This window comes from Salvelinus alpinus, chromosome 2 (assembly GCF_045679555.1).
Source record: "Salvelinus alpinus chromosome 2, SLU_Salpinus.1, whole genome shotgun sequence".
Classification (NCBI taxonomy): Eukaryota; Metazoa; Chordata; class Actinopteri; order Salmoniformes; family Salmonidae; genus Salvelinus; species Salvelinus alpinus.
The window spans coordinates 16139485-16160183 of NC_092087.1; the positions used below are offsets into that span (position 1 = coordinate 16139485).

Sequence of the window (20699 nt, forward strand, 5' to 3'; positions counted from 1 at the left end):
GACTGTGAACACGTTCTCATTTGCAGCAACGACCTGGGGAATAGTTACAGGGGAGAGGAGGGGGATGAATGAGCCAATTGTAAACTGACTAAACTGCTTGGAGTAACCCTGGATTGTAAACTGTCATGGTCAAAACATATTGATACAACAGTAGCTAAGATGGTGAGAAGTCTGTCTATAATAAAGTGCTTCTCTACCTTCTTAAACAGCACTATCAACAAGGCAGGTCCTACAGGCCCTAGTTTTGTCCCACCTGGACTACTGTTCAGTATTGTGGTCAGGTGCCACAAAAAGGAACTTAGGAAAATTGCAATTGGCTCAGAACGGGGTAGCACGGCTGGCCCTTGGATGTACACAGAGGCTAATATTAATAATATGCATGTCAATCTCTCTTGGCTCAGTGGAGGAGAGATTTTCTTCATCATTACTTGTATTTATGAGAGGTATTGACATGTTGAATGCACCAAGCTGTCTGTTTGAACTACTGGCACACAGCTTGAATACCCATGGGGCGGCAGGTAGCCTAGTGGTTAGAGCATTGGGCCAGTAACTGAAAGGTTGCTGGATTGAATACCCGAGCTGTCAAGGTAAAAATCTGTCGTTCTGCACCTGAACAAGGCAGTTAACCCACTGTTCCAAGGCCGTCAACCCACTGTTCCAAGGCCGTCAACCCACTGTTCCAAGGCCGTCATTGTAAATAATAATTTGTTCTTAACTGACTTGCCTGGTTAAATAAAGGTTCAGTTTAAAATTACCCCACAAAACCTGCCACAAGGGATTTCTTCACAGTCCCCAAGTTCAGAACAGACTATGTGAGGCGCACAGTACTACATAGAGCCATGACTACATGGAACTCTATTCCACATCAAGTAACTGATGCAAGGAGTAAAATGTGATTTAAAAAACAGATAAAAAATACACCTTATGGAACAGCGGGAATGTGAAGCCACACAAACATATACATACACACGTACACATGGATGTTGTACTGTAGATATGTGGTGGTGGTGGAGTAGGCACCTGAGGGCACACAGTGTGTTGGCAAATCTGTGCATTTATTGTAATGTTTTTAAAATTGTATCAACTGCCTTAATTTTGCTGGACCCCAGGAAGAGTAACAGCACATAGAGGGTGTTCTTTAATGGAAGCCTCTCCAACATAATCCATAATAAATAAAAATACAAATGGTCTATGGAAAGTACCACAGCTATCATGGTTTTCCATTACAGTGGGATCACGTCACCCTGGCTTCGGTACATTTCAATGGTTTCCCGCAAGCTATTATAATTGTCGCCTGACGTGACAGAATTTGATGAGATGTGTAACTGAGAAGAACAGCTGCATTTCTCAACGTGGACTGTCTGTGCCCACGGCCCAGGGGCACCCCAATCCCGTCACGCAGTCGCTGGATCCAGTCCACTTGGCTGTGTTCTCTGTCTATGTATCTCCATGCACAATTCTCCATGCACGCTTTTAAGGTGTCAGGTAGCCTAGCAGTTAGACTGTTGGGCCAGTAACTGAAAGGTTGCTGGTTTGAATACCTGAGCCGACAAGGTGAAAAACACAACTCTAATTTGGGAGGCACAAGCCCAGGCAGTGTGAGAATGGAATGGTCGGTGAAACGTCTACAGCGTTCATCCCAGTTCTATTGCTGGAAAACAGTTTTGTTCCACTCTCTCTGAAATACAAGGTAACAAACTAACGAACAACTATGAACAAACTGCTGATGGGAAAAGTACATTACAGACAGCCCAAGGTTCATCTAGGGAGGAAGAGATGCTAATCCAAACTACAACATTTTGCCCCACAACTGAATCGTCACACAAATTATGCCAAATATTTGATATTGGCATTATATTGCTGGTTAACATTACGCAAGTAATCACAAGCCACATAACACAAGCGATGATGTCGTCATGTCAAAGCAAATGTTAAGTATGAGTTCATGTCTTTTTAACTGTTGGCTGCATAACCTGCTTCTGCAACGAGAGAGACAATACCCCTCCTACACACACACACACACACCCTATTGTCAACTTTGCCAAGGTGGACTGCAGAGGGTCCCATCCCATTCAGAGGGCTGCCAGGCAGGAGGGAAAGTGATCATGTGTCCCTTTGTCCCTGAGCACTCAGCGGGCACGTGGCTAAGGAGGGTGAGGAGCAGGCACTGCCAGGATCTTTGTGCTGGCACCTCGTGGTGGCTGCTCCTGACACATGGCCTGGGCAGTGGGCATCTCCTCATCCATCCACATGTGCCCATTGCCCTCTTAGCCCCTCTCACCCCCGGCTCCATGCTCGATTAATGACAGCACTCAGGCTGTTTCAACTCACCTCATGTCAGAGGGGTGTGCTATGAAGCAAGCTAGATCTACTCAGGGTTTTCTAAAGCTGACCATTTTCAGTTAGTTTCACATTCCAGCTCAGGCTACATCTGTACTACGACGATGGATATTGCTTGTCCGCCTGCCGCTAACTCTAGCAGGTTTGTAACTGCTCGTGCATGTCACACGTGGGTAGTGAATGCTGAACTTTTCATTGAGACAATGCTGAAACATAAATCCATGGGCAAGTCAATGCAACATTTTCATTTGTGCTGAAATCCTAATTTGAGTGAAGTTATCTTGTGAATTCAGCAGGCTATAGTGTGAAATAGGCTTTTAGAAAGCATTGTCTTTATTTTATTACTAATCGTTAATTCTTTGGTGTTTTTATCACAACCATAAGCACTGTTCTTCCCCACTCTTATCGATAAAATAATTGTATTGATTATACAGAAGTGTTACTGGCGTGAAGTTTAAAATGTGTAATGTAATATATTTTAACACGACTATTTTTAAACAATAAAACATTTGATTAAAATGCATCATACCGGCTGTATTTCTGTATGGTTACTTTTACCCCCCAATTTCGTGGTATCCAATTGGTAGTTACATCTTGTCTCATCGCTGCAACTCCCGTACAGACTCGGGGAGGCAAAGTTTAAAAGCCGTGCGTCCTCCGAAACAACACAACCTAACCAAGCCGCACTGCCCACTTAACCCGGAAGCCAGCCACACCAGTGTCAGAGGAAACACCATGCACCTGGCGACCGTGTTAGCGTGCACTGCAGGTGTCACTAGCGTGCGATGGTACAAGGACATCCCTGCCGGCCAAACCCTCCCCTAAGCCAGATGACACTGGACCAATTGTGCGGCGCCCCATGGGTCTCCCGGTCGCGGCTGGCTGTGACAGAGCCTGGACTCAAACCCAGAATCTCTAGTGGCACAGCTTGCACTGTGATGCAGTGCCTAAGACTACTGCACCACTCAGGATATTTCCCTGTATTTCTGTATTTTTAAAGTTCCATATCTTGAAAACTTGATTGCTGGCATGCAAAACATTTTGAGACTATATCAACAATGGACTAATGAAACAAATACCAAAATAACGTTTTTGGGTGGAGTTGTCCTTTAAAACAATCAGAAATTGGTGTGGGCACTTTCCTACATTTGGAGCACAGCTAGCCTAGTGGTTAAGAGTGTTGGGCCAGTAACTGAAAGATTGCAGTTCAAATCCTCGCTCATCAACTCATCCTTGACCGCTGGCTACGTCCCTTCCGTCTTCAAGAGAGCGAGAGTTGCACCCCTTCTGAAAAAACCTACACTCGATCCCTCCGATGTCAACAACTACAGACCAGTATCCCTTCTTTCTTTTCTCTCCAAAACTCTTGAACGTGCCGTCCTTGGCCAGCTCTCCTGCTATCTCTCTCAGAATGACCTTCTTGATCCAAATCAGTCAGGTTTCAAGACTAGTCATTCAACTGAGACTGCTCTTCTCTGTGTCACGGAGGCGCTCCGCACTGCTAAAGCTAACTCTCTCTCCTCTGCTCTCATCCTTCTAGACCTATCGGCTGCCTTTGATACTGTGAACCATCAGATCCTCCTCTCCACCCTCTCCGAGCTGGGCATCTCCGGCGCGGCCCACGCTTGGATTGCGTCCTACCTGACAGGTCGCTCCTACCAGGTGGCGTGGCGAGAATCTGTCTCCGCACCACGTGCTCTCACCACTGGTGTCCCCCAGGGCTCTGTTCTAGGCCCTCTCCTATTCTCGCTATACACCAAGTCACTTGGCTCTGTCATATCCTCACATGGTCTCTCCTATCATTGCTATGCAGACGACACACAATTAATCTTCTCCTTTCCCCCCTCTGATAACCAGGTGGTGAATCGCATCTCTGCATGTCTGGCAGACATATCAGTGTGGATGACGGATCACCACCTCAAGCTGAACCTCGGCAAGACGGAGCTGCTCTTCCTCCCGGGGAAGGACTGCCCGTTCCATGATCTCGCCATCACGGTTGACAACTCCATTGTGTCCTCCTCCCAGAGTGCTAAGAACCTTGGCGTGATCCTGGACAACACCCTGTCGTTCTCAACTAATATCAAGGCGGTGACCCGTTCCTGTAGGTTCATGCTCTACAACATTCGCAGAGTACGACCCTGCCTCACGCAGGAAGCGGCGCAGGTCCTAATCCAGGCACTTGTCATCTCCCGTCTGGATTACTGCAACTCGCTGTTGGCTGGGCTCCCTGCCTGTGCCATTAAACCCCTACAACTCATCCAGAACGCCGCAGCCCGTCTGGTGTTCAACTTTCCCAAGTTCTCTCACGTCACCCCGCTCCTCCGCTCTCTCCACTGGCTTCCAGTTGAAGCTCGCATCCGCTACAAGACCATGGTGCTTGCCTACGGAGCTGTGAGGGGAACGGCACCTCCGTACCTTCAGGCTCTGATCAGGCCCTACACCCAAACAAGGGCACTGCGTTCATCCACCTCTGGCCTGCTCGCCTCCCTACCTCTGAGGAAGTACAGTTCCCGCTCAGCCCAGTCAAAACTGTTCGCTGCTCTGGCACCCCAATGGTGGAACAAACTCCCTCACGACGCCAGGTCAGCGGAGTCAATCACCACCTTCCGGAGACACCTGAAACCCCACCTCTTTAAGGAATACCTAGGATAGGATAAAGTAATCCTTCTAACCCCCCCCCCCCCTTAAAAGAGTTAGATGCACTATTGTAAAGTGGTTGTTCCACTGGATATCATAAGGTGAATGCACCAATTTGTAAGTCGCTCTGGATAAGAGCGTCTGCTAAATGACTTAAATGTAAATGTAATGTAAATGTAAATCCCTTAGGTGAAAAATCTGTCAAAGGCACATAACCAAGTCTTTGGAAAAAATGTAAATACTGTAACTCGTAAATGATGGTTATGAAATAAACCCCAAATTGTTTCTGACAAGTGCAGCAGGTTGTGAACTTTGCAAATATTGTTTCCACTCTGGGAATGGTAAATTACTATTTAATATATTCATTAATGTAACCAAATGACTGGGATTAACGATGCATTTACTACTGGTGACATACAGTTGAAGTCGGAAGTTTACATACACTTAGGTTGGAGTCATTAGAACTCATTTTTCAACCACTCCACAAATGTCTTGTTAACAAACTATAGTTTTGGCGAGTCGGTAAGTAATTTTTCCAACAATTGTTTACAGACAGATTATTTCACTTGTAAATCACTGTATCACAATTCCAGTGGGTCAGAAGTTTACATACACTAAGTTGACTGTGCCTTTAAACAGCTTGGAAAATTACAGAAAATCATGTCATGGCTTTAGAAGCTTCTGATAGGCTAATTGACATAAATTGAATCAATTGGAGGTGTACCTGTGGATGTATTTCAAGGCCTACCTTTAAACTCAGTGCCGCTTTGCTTGACATCATGGGAAAATCAAAAGAAATCAGCCAAGACCTCAGAAAAACAATTGTAGACCTCCACAAGTCTGGTTCATCCTTGGGAGCAATTTCCAAATGCCTGAAGGTACCATGTTCATCTGTACAAACAATAGTATGCAAGTATGAACGCCATGGGACCACGCAGCCGTCATATCGCTCAGGAAGGAGACGGGTTCTGTCTCCTAGAGATGAACGTACTTTGGTGCGAAAAGTGCATATCAATCCCAGAACAACAGCAAAGGACCTTGTGAAGATGCTGGAGGAAACAGGTATGACAGTATCTCTATCCACAGTAAAACAAGTCCTATTTTGACATAACCTGAAAGGCTGCTCAGCATGGAAGAAGCCACTGCTCCAAAACCGCCATAAAAAAGCCAGACTACGGTTTTCAAATGCACATGGGGACAAAGATCATACTTTTTGGAGAAATGTCCTCTGGCCTGATGAAACAAAAATAGAACTGTTTGGCCATAATGACCATCGTTATGTTTGGAGGAAAAAGGGGGAGGCTTGCAACCCGAAGAACACCATCCCAACTGTGAAGCACGGGGGTGGCAGCATCATGTTGTGGGGGTGATTTGCTGCAGGAGGGACTGGTGCACTTCACAAAATAGATGGCATCATGAGGGAGGAAAATTATGTGGATATATTGAAGCAACATCTCAAGACATCAGTCAGGAAGTTAAAGCTTGGTCGCAAATGGGTCTTACAAATGGACAATGACCCCAAGCATACTTCCAAAGTTGTGGCAAAATGGCTTAAGGACAACAAAGTCAAGGTATTGGAGTGGCCATCACAAAGCCCCGACCTCAATCCTATAGAAAATGTGTGGGCAGAACTGAAAAAGCGTGTGCGAGCAAGGAGGCCTACAAAACTGACTCAGTTACTCCAGCTCTGTCAGGAGGAATGGGCCAAAATTCACCCAACTTATTGTGGGAAGCATGTGGAAGGCTACCTGAAATATTTGACCCAAGTTAAACAATTTAAAGGCAATGCTACCAAAAACTAATTGAGTGTATGTAAACTTCTGACCCACTGGGAATGTGATGAAAGAAATAAAAGCTGAAATAAATCATTCTCTCTACTATTATTCTGACATTTCACATTCTTAAAATAAAGTGGTGATCCTAACTGACCTAAAACAGGGAATTTCTACTGGGATTAAATGTCAGGAATTGTGAAAAACTGAGTTTAAATGTATTTGGCTAAGGTGTATGTAATCTTCAGACTTCAACTGTATGTAATGGGGAGTTGATAAACATAAACAATCAAAGGGCAAACAATGCACACAATGAAACAGTGAATGTGCAAGAATTGGCGGGAGACAGCTGAGTCATTCTGGAAAGCTGAGCGCATGCATTCTGGAGAGGGACACGCCTATATCTTCGCCACACACCCCTCCCCTTCATCTTGTCTCAACATTTTTATTTATTATACTCAAGACACATTATCTTAACACATTTTAGATGCTTTTCACTGACAGCCACAACTCAATAATCAGCTAGTCCTATTGCCACCTGTACTGCCCAAATTGTGGGCTTCCCAAAGAGTCATACTGTAGGCCTACAAGCTTGCGATTTGAAACAAAATAAGCTAATGATCCTCTGTACCTAAGTCATGCTTTCTGGTGAAGTATTTTGAATTACTTTATTTACTCTGTATAGACAGGAGTAAATGTATAATTTTGGTAAATGTATTTACATTTACTTTAGGGGAAGCTTAGTTTATTAGCCTATTGGACGCACCACCTATTCAAAAAGTAGGTTACATTCACTTGTTCGTCCAAAATAATTCCAGCTTTTCCAGCTTCCAGACAACTTTAATTCAATTCACAAGTGGCTGAAACTATCTCACCGGAGAAAGCATCCGAGCGAGCAAAACAGCGCCCCTCTGTCTTACAATGTGTAGCCAATGAGGGGGATAGTATTTTGGCCGGACAGCATCAGATAAATGGGCTACACATACTGAGCTAGAGTGTTCAACAAATCAAAATATATTTTACATTTGAGATTCTTCAAAGTAGCCACCCTTTGCCTTGATGACAATTTTGCTCTTAGCATTCTCTCAACCAGCTTCATGAGGTAGTCACTTGGAATGCATTTCAATTAACAGGTGAGCCTTGTTAAATGTTAATTTGTGGAATTTCTTTCCTTTTTAATGCGTTTGAGCCAATTAGTTGTGTTGTGACAAGGCAGGGGTGGTATACAGAAGATATTTGGTAAAACCAAGACCATATTATGGCAAGAACAGCAAAGAGAAACGACAGTCCATTATTACTTATGACATTAATGTCAGTCAATCCGGAAAATTTCAAGAACTTTGAACGTTTCTTCAAGTGCAGTCGCAAAAACCATCAAGCTCTATGATGAAACTGGCTCTCATGAGGACCGCCACAGGAAAGTAAGACCCAGCATTACCTCTGCTGCAGAGGATAAGTTCATTAGAGTTACCAGCCTCACAAATTGCAGACCAAATAAATGCTTCACAGAGTTCAAGTAACAGACACATGTCAACATCAACTGTTCAGAGGAGACTGTGTGAATCAGGCCTTCATGGTCAAATTGCTGCTAAAGTACACCAATAAGAAGAAGAGACTTGCTTGGGCCATTAGACCGGTGGAAATCTGTCCTTTTGGTCTGTGAGATTTTTGGTTCGAACCGCCGTTTCTTTGTGAGATGCAGATTAGGTGAACGGATGATCTCTGCATGTGTGGTTCCCACCGTGAAGCATGGAGGTGGAGATGTGATGGTGTGGGAGTGCTTTGCTGGTGACAGTGTCAGTGATTTATTTAGAACTCAAGGCACACTTTACCAGCTTGGCTACCACAGCATTCTGCAGCAATACACCATCCCATCTGGTTTGCACTTAGTGGGACTATCATTTGTTTTTCAACAGGACAATGACCCAACACACCTCAAGGCGGTGTAAGGGCTATTTGACCAAGAAGGAGAATGATGGAGTGCTGCAACAAATGACCTGGCCTCCACAATCACCCGACCTCAACCCAATTGAGATGGTTTGGAATGAGTTGGACCGCAAAGTGAAGGAAAAGCAGTCAACAAGTGCTCAGCATATGTGGGAACTACGTGAAGACTGTTGGAAAAGCATTCCAGGTGAAGCTGGTTGAGAGAATGCCAAGAGTGTGCAATGCTGTCATCAGGGCAAAGGGTGTCTACTTTGAAGAATCTAAAATATATTTTGATTTGTTGAAAAAAAAATATGGTTATTACATTATTCCATATGTGTATAGTTTTGATGTCTTCACTATTATTCTACAATGTAGAAAATTGTAAAAATAAAGAAAAACCCTTGAATGAGTAGGTGTGTCCAAACTTTTGACTGGTACTGTATATTTTATTTGGAAGGGCAAGGAGGTGTGGTAATGTATACAAACTCCTCCGGGATCGGATGTGGTACATAGTGTGGTACTGTATGCACATCCACGCCTCTGTTCCTCTCCCAGGGGCAGCAGCACCTGCAAGACAGCCAGGCAGGGGGCTGGTGCTGATTAAATGTTTGTTAACCTCCAATGTGGCACCAGAGCAGGTCAATACTGGCTGATTAACTATGTTGACTCTGGTGTAAAAATGGAAAGACACCTACGATTACTAATGGTGCCCACTCACCTTAACTTCCCCCCCGATTCACAGGAATAAACTCAGGGATGTCTGGGGTGTATTTATTAGTGGACACTAGCAAACTGTAGCAAACATTTTGCAATGAAAACAAGCTAGTTCCGTTTCAGCCGTTTTGCTTCCTTTTGGATCCTAGTGAATAGACTCCTGGTTTGTGTGTTTGGTTGGGTTGGGTGGGGCTACGGATGCCAGTTGTAGGTCAGTTGCCATGGTCTCAGGAGCATCTGGCATCTGGATTGGCACTGAGTAAGTAAACAAATAGCACAGGGCCACATACGGTACAGTGTAAATACAGCGTCATAACAACCTACGATAAATATACCAATATGGAAAGAAGTGTGCGTGTAAAGATGGAAGACGTCTTACCTGTGGACCCATCTCTGTAACAAGAGTACATTTACATTTGTGTCATTTAGCAGACACTCTTATCCAGAGCGATTTATGGGAGAAATTAGCATTAAGTGCCTTGCTCAAGGGCACATCGACACATTTTTCACCTAGGGGATTCAAACCACTTTGGTTCCAGGTAGAACCAATTTGGGTTCCATGTAGAACCCCGTTCCACAGAGGGTTCTACCTGGAACCAAAAAGGGTTCTCCTAAGGGGACAGCTGAAGAACCCTTTTGGAACCCTTTTCTCTAACTCTCGAAAGACTGAGTGTCCCTCCTTTTATTTGATCCCGAACTGACCATCTCATATTTTCCAAAAAGTGTGGCCTGCCAGTGACCTATCACCATTCATCACCCAGGGCCATGGAGATAAAGACCTAAGTGTACCAGTGTTTAAATACACACAGCTGCATCTATATCTAGCCTTCTGCTGGCTTATCTGCTCTTTAATAACATTTGATAGAAGAACTCCTGGATCTATCTGCTTGATCCAATTCCTGCCAGGCAAGCCCTGCAGTCTACCAAGTTGGGCTGTCCCCGACTAAAAATCTTGGTTGACTAAGAGTCGTCTGTTCTTTCGACCAACCGATTGGTCGAAGATTTTAAACTTGTATTTTTCCATATATTGACACATCCTATGTGTTTTAATCAAATCAACTATATTCACTGAGCTTATCTGATGCTTTAAGCACAATGTTTGATTAAATAATGAAGACACACAAATTACTAGAGGGAGTCCGACCAGCGATTGATTTGATTGCGCCGTGCCTGGCTCAGACTTGCTGCACTGTGTTACTGTGTGACTAGCACCCTTTGTCTCTCTCTCCTTCCTGCTGCAGCGATGTCACAGAACATCAAAGGGTTTATCGCGCTGTCCGTGTTGCTGACGCTGCAACATAATTACAGATATTTCTGACTGAAAAGTTCTGTTAGGGAATGTTTTTTAGGAAAGACATTCCCTATTCCCTCAACCCTTGCTTTCTTTATGCGACACATGTATGTATCTTATCGGCAGACTCAACAGCCTTGGTTTCTCAAATGACCGCCTCGCCTGGTTCACCAACTACTTCTCAGATAGAGTTCAGTGTGTCAAATCGGTGGGCCTGTTGTCCGGACCTCTGGCAGTCTCTATGGGGGTGCCACAGGGTTCAATTCTTGGGCCGACTATTTTCTCTGTATATACAGTTGAAGTCTGAAGTTTACATACACCTTAGCCAAATACATTTAATCTCAGTTTTTCACAATTCCTGACATTTAATCCTAGTAAAAATTCTCTGTCTTGGATCAGTTAGGATCACCACTTTATTTTAAGAATGTGAAATGTCAGAATAATAGTAGAGAGAATGATTTATTTCAGCTTTTATTTCTTTTCCCAGTGGGTCAGAAGTTTGCATACACTCAATTAGTATTTGATAGCATTGCCTTTATATTGTTTAACTTGGGTCAAACGTTTCGGGAAGCCTTCCACAAGCTTCCCACAATAAGTTGGGTGAATTTTGGCCCATTCCTCCTGACAGAGCTGGTGTAACTGAGTCAGGTTTCTAGGCCTCCTTGCTCGCACATGCTTTTTTAGTTCTGCCCACAAATTTTCTATAGGATTGAGGTCATTTTGCCACAACTTTGGAAGTATGCTTGGGGTCATTGTCCACTTGGAAGACCCATTTGCGACCAAGCTTTAAGTTCCTGACTGATGTCTTGAGATGTTGCTTCAATATATCCACATAATTTTCCTCCCTCATGATGCCATCTATTTTGTGAAGTGCACCAGTCCCTCCTGCAGCAAATCACCCCCACAACATGAAAAAAATGTGTGCACAACATTTTTAAGAAATAAGCTTTCTGTGCGTATGGAACATTTCTGGGATCTTTTATTTTAGCTCATGGAACATGAACAACACTTTACATGTTGCGTTTATATTTTTGTTCAGTTTATATTAGCTAACCTAGTGGGCATCCATGGCGAGTGTCTTCAAGAACCCTTTACTAGTGGCTTTGACATCTTTCAGTGGGTACACACATGGGTGCCTTTCAGAACCCCTTTTGACCCCCTTTGTTTTGGTTGTTAAAGTGATTTTCTTTGTTAGTTCCCTTTGTGAGCAACATTTTGTTTTTGTCTTGTGGGAATGTAACACAAGTGAACAGCAAACCTGGTTTAAAAAAACAAGTTTAAGCAACACCTCACGGTGTTGTACAATGTACTGAATGTGTAACTGATAGATCAGGCCTGGGCAATTCCAGTCCTCGGGGGCCTGATTGGTGTCACTTTTCCCCTATCCCTGGCAAACACAGCTGATTTAAACTAATTGCGTTCTAAATTGAAGATCATGATTACTTGATTATTGTTGTCAGGTGGGTTAGCTGGGGCAAAAGTGTGACACCAATCAGGCCCCTTGAGGACTGGAGTTGCCCAGGCCTGTGATAGATGCGCGAGTCAGGTCAGAGTAGCTAGCTTGTCTAACTATCTTAGCTGGTATGCCTGTTGACAAGGTTGATAGACTAAAAAAGCAAATAATAACTAAACGTACTGAACAAGATTCACATTCCTTTCAATCTTTCACCCAGATTTTAGAAGAGATGCAGAGAAGTATTTTGTTCTTTAAAGAAATGACCACCAGTCAGGGGGTATACAGACAGCTCAAGAAGTATGCTTAGATGTGCAGAAGAATATACAATTTTGTTTTACATAGAATTACACCATGATTATGGCTCTAGATTGCAGGAAAAAGCTGTTTGAGGTGTTCGAAAAATGCTAATTGCTCCAACTTCCGGACAGGGGGCCTTGCCCCCCCTCTGGACCACCCCCCAGCCATCCTCACATCCCCTGAGATTTTTGGGGTGCATGACGCCCCTGATCACAGATTGTAATTTTACTGTTGAAACTGGAGTGGTGGTGGGTGATCGATTTAACAGCTGTGTTGCGAGCTGCGATCTAAAGATACTCTGGCAGGCAGGGGGACACTTGTTGTGGTGACACAATGGGGCTGCTGTCTGCTGTCTTCACCCAGGAAGCGGCTCCCATCACAACAACACTGCCCATTGTCTGCCTGTGGAACTGACCCCTTGTGAGCCTCTGAGATCATAGAGGAAATTGGAAATGAGGTGAATCGTTGTCACTGAGGGCATGCAACCTGGTGGGGAGTAACCGTACCATCACTGCAGAAAATGTAACACCCGCACATACATTATTACTCTGCAGGTTTAGTGTGTTGACCTTTCAGACAGAGATCGTATATAGCATATCATAGTCATCTCCGTTTCCTTACCCTCCCACTCGTCCTCTCATCTTTACCTCCATACCTTCAGACCATGGTCAAAACCCGAAACATTTAGAGTTACATAACCAGCTATGTTAGCTTAAGGATGTATCTATACTGAACAAAAATATAGATGCAACATGTTAAGTCGTGGTCCCATGTTTCAAGAGCTGAAATAAAAGATCCCAGGAATGTTCCATATGCACAAAAAGCTTATTTCTCTCAAATTTGGTGCACAAATTTGTTTACATCCCTGTTAGTGAGCATTTCTCCTTTGCCAATATAATCTATCCACTGAACAGGTGTGGCATATCAAGAAGCTGATTATACAGCATGATCATTAAACAGGTGCACCTTGTGCTGGGGACAATAAAAGGCCATTCTAAAATGTGCCGTTTTGCCACACAACACAATGCCACAGATGTCTCAAGTTTTAAGGGGGCGTGCAAATGGTATGCTGACTGCAGGAATGTGCACCAGAGCTGTTGCCAAAGAATGTAATGTTAATTTCTCTACCATAAGCTGCCTCCAACGTCGTTTTAGAAAATTTGGCAGTACGCCCAACCGGCCTCACACATTTGGTTCCTTGGAAGTTGTGCAAACGTATATTTTTGGTTTCACGTTGGTTGTGGGAAAGAAGCCATACGTTTCCTGACCCGTAAAACAGAGCGTTTTTTAAACATTCTGAGAACGGAAGGGAATATTTAGCCTGTTCTTGGAACATTTATTTTTAGGTTGCAGGGAGCTTCTGATAATGCTTTAATCTGTTTCCTGGAAGGTTTTCCTGGAAGGTTTTATTAACGCTCTGAGAATGGAAATTATAGGTTATTTGGAGTTTTTAATAACTTCCTTAAAACTTTCACTGAATGTTTCAATACATTTTTTAATTACATCGTTAGCTTGTTTTGGGTACACTTTTTAAAGCACAGACGGAAATGTATTTCCTTAAGCATGCCAACACAATTATTATTGTGAGATTTGAACTAATGGTCTTCATCCATTGAATTAGTCCACTGCGCCGCAAGGCAGGAGCTAGCATGCCATGTTTTTTTTTACGCATACAAAGCTGTTTATTTTAGCTTATTCAGACAGACCCCATTTCAAAGGAGACAAGCACTCATGAGATCAAGTGTGGCCAACACACCTGCACACACTTAACAAGATGGAGTGTAGAGAGAGTTTTGTTGATGCTGAGTGTCACACCCTGATCTGTTTCACCTGTCTTTGTGCTTGTCTCCGCCCCCCCTCCAGGTGTCGCCCATCTTCCTCTTTATCCCCATTGTATTTATACCTGTGTTCTCTGTTTGTCTGTTACCAGTTTGTCTTGTTAGGTTTGAGCAGTCTTGTCTGAGCAGTCTGTCTGTGTCCTGCACCTACCTGTCCTGAGCCTGCCTGCTGTTCTGTACCTTATTGATTCTGCCCTGGATTACGGACCTTTGACCTGTCTTTTGCCTGCCCCGTTTGGGTCAATACACATCTGTGACTCTAGCTGTCTGCACCTGGGTCTTATCCTGAGTTCTGATACTGAGAACAGAATGTATATGTTTTTAAATAACATTCTTAGACGTTACAAAAGTTTTCTTGTGGTTTTTATGGAAAGTTTTAATTAACGTTCTCGGAACAATTTGAGAACATGACTAAATAGAACCATGATGAAACCTGTAGGAAATGTTATGCTGAAGTACTGAAATTCCAACATGGTATGTGCTACTTGGGTAGGTTATGTGTGGCTGGTGTAGTTTGTGTACATAGCCTAGGCATGGGAGGAAAGTGTCTGTGTGACAACATTACGTGTGTCACACCCTGGCCATAGAGGCTTTTATTCTCTATTTTGGTTAGGCCAGGGTGTGACTAGGGTGGCCATTCTAGTTTCTATGTTTTCTGTTTCTATGTTTTGGCCGGGTATGGTTCTCAGTCAGGGACAGCTGTCTATTGTTGTCTCTGATTGGGAATCATACTTAGGCAGCCTGTTTTGCCACCTTAGTTGTGGGTAGTTGTCTGTGTTAGTGGCCTGTATAGCCCTAGTCAGCTTCACGTTCGTTTTGTTGATGTTTCTTGTTTTTGTTGGCGACATTCAAAATAAAAAGAAATGTACGCTCACCACGCTGCACCTTGGTCCGGTCATTTCCACCCTGACGACGATCGTGACAACGTGGGACCTGAACAGAGGGTTTAGTTGAACCACCTCCGTTCTCAGCTCTGAGAAGCTGGCAGGCCTTGTGACATCACTGAGTGGAACACCATGAGCAAACAGTGTAATGATGATGTGACATTGGCTCAAACACACAAACTTTGACCCCATGCTTTGGACCTATTTGCATTACTTGGTATTGTAGTTGCCCAAAAAGCATAGTGTCATGGCTTGAGTTGATTCAGAATAATTTATACCATAAGCAAGTGTGTGAAACAGGTCAGATCTTGGATGTTGAAGTGAAAGTTTTACTGTGTAAATAAATGAGTCACCACAAATCAAATCAAATAAATCAAATGTTATTGGTCACATACACATGGTTAGCAGATGATATTGCGAGGGTAGCGAAATGCACACAGTCATTAGCAGAGAGAGAGACTAGCCGTTGAAGTTTATTGTTGGATGTTTTTTTTTTAACTAAATGCCTATTTAGACATATACAGGTGTCCCCACGTGTGGCCGTATCCTATAGATACACAACAAGACAGATAGGGGAGTAATTGTGGGATCTGTGTCAATGAAATGCCTTCTCTCTCTGCTCTAGATACCTGAGGGAGCAGACTGAGAGGACCACACACAGTGTATCATAACTGCTGCTTAGAGCATGGAGCCAGACCAATCAGAGATGAGCATCTTGGGACACTCGCCCAATGGGAAAGGTCACGACCTAGAAGATGACGCGTATGTGCCCATGAAGACCATGGCAGAGGAATTAGACACGTGAGTTTCCTTCTCCTGTCCTTTCTTATCTCCACCCCGCTCTTACACCTACCTCAATTATTGTTGTTAGACTATTGAATTGTTCAACAACCACCACAACTATAAAAAATCTCTCTCCGATGAGCAGCTGAGAAGGGCCATACACTCAGCTCAAAACAATGACTTTAGTCACAGATTACACCTAATTGGTGCAGCAGGTTATAGCGGTTAGAGCATTGGGACAGTTTTACAAAGTTTGCTGGATCGAATACCTGAGCCGAAAAGATGAAAACCTCTCAATGTGTGCTTGAGCAAGTCACTTAACCCTAATTTGCTCCAGTGGCACCAACCTACTTTGGGTTGTCCCTGTAAAACAACACATCTCACTGCATCTATCTGGTGTTTATTTAAAAAATCTTGTTGCCTCTACTGCATACCACAGAAACATTACATTGTATATTCTATTCCAATTGTTTTTGAAGGGATGCTTTGATCTTACTGTCATATAAGAGTGGTGATATTTATTTTGCAAACTGCATGCAGTGTTTTGCCCAGCCCTCGTTATTCCAGTACCTTAGACTGGAGAGAGTAATGGCTTTGTCCTGTGTTGTGTTACAGTTTGTGAATGTACCATGTGTTGCTGTCATCTATCTACCTGTGTGGAAACCAAAACCCATTAAACAGCCTGTAAATGTCACCGGTCAATACAATATATTCATCCACATTATTCCAAACACTGGTAATTAACCAGAAAATACAGATACACTGTTTGTATCCCAAATGACACCCTGTTCTCTACATAGTGCGGTACTTTCCCTATAGTCCCTGGTCAAAAGTAGTGCACTATAAAGGGAATATGATGCCATTTGGGATGTAGAGGTCTTATACAAGGACCTCATAAAACTCTGTTTCAATTTCCGCCATTGCAAATTGTGTTTGCTTGTCCTGTCCTCCTTGTGCTAAGTGTATGACATCAGTAATGAGTTTGAAGTGTTTATAGAGCGTGAATGACGTCTGATTTCCTGAGTGGTGTTTGTGTTTCTAAGTGCATGTTTGCCTTGTTTTTGTCCTTCCTTCGCCCCGTGGATGCTCTGTTTCCAACACAGAAATGGAACTCAAATCGTCAGGTAGGTTTCTACTTTCTACACACAGTCACACCGACAAGCTCTACCTAGTAGGCCTACTGACTATGTCAAATCATTACTCACAAACAATCCTTTAAGTGAAGCATTTTTAACACTGTTTTAACAATTAACTCCCTCCTGTCTGTGTAGCTTGTGTCCCCATTTTAAGGTGCAGGTTTTGGAGACTTTCGATTGTAACAACGTTTTTGTTTCATCCAGGTTTGATGATCCTGATGCCATCCTGGAGAATGAGGAGTTTCTGCCCAACGGAGATGGGAGGAAGCCCATGCGCTTCACAGATGTGAGTGTAGCTGACTTTATTACCTCCACATGTACCACAACTCAAACATCACTCCCTGGCTTTGTCCCAAGTGGGTACCCTATTCCCTATGTAGTGCACTACTTTTGACCATAGGGGTCTGTTCAAAAGAAGTGTACTATATAGGGAATAGGGTGCCACTTGGGATGCACACACTATGTGATTGGAATCTGATGACACATTCTGCCTGTCACATTGCACTTGACAAGAGCATGAGTTTCTAAATGTAAGAACAGCAGCCATTTTCTGCTTTACCTCAGTATTGAATGAACTGAATCTGAGATTGTTGTATTTGTTTTGATCAGTTTGAGGGAAAGACGTCTTTCGGCATGTCTGTGTTCAACCTGGGGAATGCTATCATGGGCAGTGGAATTCTGGGACTGGCTTATGCCATGGCCAACACTGGCATCCTCCTCTTCCTGTAAGTCAAACTGTCAGCGATACAGCACTGTACTGTGAGTCGCTCTGAATAAGAGTGTCTGTTAAACAGTGGAGGCTGTTAGTAGGAGCTAAAGGAGGAACGGCTCATTGTAATGGTTGGAATGGAAGAAATGGAACGGTATCAAACACATCAAACATATATAAACCACATGTTTGGCTCCGTTCCATTCATTTCATTCCATCCATTATAATGTGCCCGTCCTCCTATTGCTCCTCCCACCAGCCTCCACTGCTGTTAAATGACCAAAATGTAATGTAAATGTAATCTAAATGTAATGTCTAGTCCTGCCCCTTGGTTCTTAACTGTCTCCTAGTCTCTCCTTTCCCCAGGTGGCTTAGTGTTTCTTCATTCTTCATCTCATAAAACCCTGAAACCGCAAAACTATACACTTGCATAGCACTGACTTTCAAGTCAGTGACACACTGAGCACCGACACAGTAGGAGTCACACATTAGCCATTGGTCTGTTGCTAGTCGCACTGCCTCTGCCAGCTTGTTGTGGTGTGATATCCCTTTGCCTAAGCTTAGAGCCTGTGGAGAACGTGCTCCCCAGTCCCAGTGATAGCCTTTAGGCTGCACATAGAGACCACACAGTGGAAAGGGCTGGAGTGGGAGTTGAAAATAGCCACGATCTTCGCTTGCAGGAGGGAGCTGGCACGATCAGAAATGCTCTCTGCCCAGAGGCCCAGCTTGCCTGCTTCAAAAGGGATGCTGGGCCAGGATGGGGTGAGAAGGGGCCAGGGTGGAGCTGGGGGGTCTGTGGTGAGGTGGTCCACACTATCCTCTCCCTTCCATCCTCCCCCATTGCGCCAACCCTTGTTCCCGCCCCTGTGAACACAAACAGGCCCTAGAAAGGCTACAGCCCAGAATAGCCCCGCCTTCCAGTCCCCACTCCCCCCCTCCATTTCATGTGACACTGTGTTGGTTTGTTTAGCTGCAGGGAGCAGGACTTCAGTCACAACTCTGCATGGGAACACAACCTATTCTATGGATTCTAAAGAGTTTCTCCTCTAAAGATGGAGTCAACAGCAGAACTCTTCCTTAGAGCTCACGGTCACCTGACACATCATCACCATCACCATGGTGATTGTTATCATCTTTGTTGCGAATTTTGTCCCAATGCTCATGCTGAACTTATGCTTTTCCACAAAGACTAATGTCAACAAGGTCACCTTTGAGAAACTTCCACAAAGACTAATGTCAACAAGGTCACCTTTGAGAAACTTCCACAAAGACTAATGTCAAACAAGGTCACCTTTGAGAAACTTCCACAAAGACTAATGTCAACAAGGTCACCTTTGAGAAACTTCCACAAAGACTAATGTCAACAAGGTCACCTTTGAGAAACTTCCACAAAGACTAATGTCAACAAGGTCACCTTTGAGAAACTTCCACAAAGACTAATGTCAACAAGGTCACCTTTGAGAAACTTCCACAAAGACTAATGTCAACAAGGTCACCTTTGAGAAACTTCCACAAAGACTAATGTCAAACAAGGTCACCTTTGAGAAACTTTGGTGAATGAAGAAACCCTTTGACCTGAAAATAAATGTTACCAAGTAACTAAGCTGTCTTCATGAAGGCTTTCTGCTTTATGAACCTACTAGGAATTGTTTTAGTAAGTTTGCGGCAAAGAAAAACCTATTGTTTAAGTCTCTAATGCAGCTTTTATGAAAGAAATCCCATTAAGAGGCATTTCTCTGGCTTTGTGACTTCAGGTTATTGTTCAACAGCTTCAGATAGATGTATTTGTTAGAAGCAGGAATCAATTCACATGGATTTGTTTGTCTGTGTATTCTGACCCAAGGATGTTTCTTCCCATCTAAGTATAGTATTACCGACTTTGGACTCTTAGGCATGTCTTCTGGTAAAAGTAAGTCTCGATTCCTGTAGCAAACAAAATGTGATTACATTTCAAGTCATTGTTCCAAGTCCTTTTATATTGAACAACTATATTGTAGATTTGTGGCATTGTTGGTGTGACCGACGCAGAGCCTTCTTTGTGTCTCAATGGTAACGTACTGTAACTCAAGATAGAAAACCCCCATTTCTCAGGAGAACTAGGAGACCCAAATATAAGTTATCTGCCTCATCAGCACATGGGAGCCGTTTCAGGGCCCCCCCCCCCCACGTCCCCTGGGAAAGCCATACACCTTAGCAGTCCTCAGGGGACGTGGGGGGGAGCCCTGAAACCGGTCCCATTCGCCTTGCAGGAGTGATATGTCATGATGTTCCATGATGCATCACTTAGCGTTTCCATGATGCCTTACTCAAGTTTTGAGTTTTAGTTGTATGTACAGGATACACATGGTATACACCGTCCAATGAAATGCTTACTTGCAGGTTCTTTCTCGACAATGCAACAAGAATATGAAATAAAATATAAGAATAAGAACATAAATGAAATGGCTCAGTAAAATATAATAAACATTTTAGCATAAGTATAATAGAGGATGGCACAATTTATAGTCCAGCATTTATACGTGTTTTGGGGGATGGGGGGGCACGTCCAGCATCACTCAGCGTTTCCATGGTGTCTTACTCAGCATCACTCAGCATTTCCATGATTTCTTACTCAGCATCACTCAGCATTTACATAATCTCTTACTCAGCATCACTCAGCATTTACATAATCTCTTACTCAGCATCACTCGGCATTTACATAATCTCATACTCAGCATCACTCAGCATTTCCATGATTTCTTAGTGTCACTCAGCATTTCCATTATTTATTTCTCAGCATCACTCAACATTTACATAATCTCTTAATCAGCATCACTCAGCGTTTCCATGATTTCTTACTCAGCATCACTCAGCTTTTCCATTATTTATTTCTCAGCATCACTCAGCATTTCCATGATTTCTTAGTGTCACTCA

The 20699-nt window shown here is 43.5% G+C and overlaps 1 protein-coding gene across 2 annotated transcripts in view; it reads left to right on the forward strand.

Annotated features, from left to right (window-relative positions):
- The window catches only part of LOC139554787 (sodium-coupled neutral amino acid transporter 3-like), a 67993-nt gene that overhangs the window by 10166 nt on the left and 37128 nt on the right, over nt 1–20699 (forward strand). Inside the window, exons 1-5 of one of the 2 annotated variants that reach the window (XM_071367947.1) lie at nt 2260–2482; nt 15784–15959; nt 17045–17065; nt 17282–17363; nt 17687–17802. In XM_071367947.1, coding sequence (XP_071224048.1) covers nt 15844–15959; nt 17045–17065; nt 17282–17363; nt 17687–17802 — 335 coding nt within the window. In that variant the 5' untranslated portion in view covers nt 2260–2482; nt 15784–15843. Of the gene's footprint in view, nt 1–2259; nt 2483–15783; nt 15960–17044; nt 17066–17281; nt 17364–17686; nt 17803–20699 lie in introns of those variants that run through there. The other variant, XM_071367939.1, reaches the window with a different exon arrangement.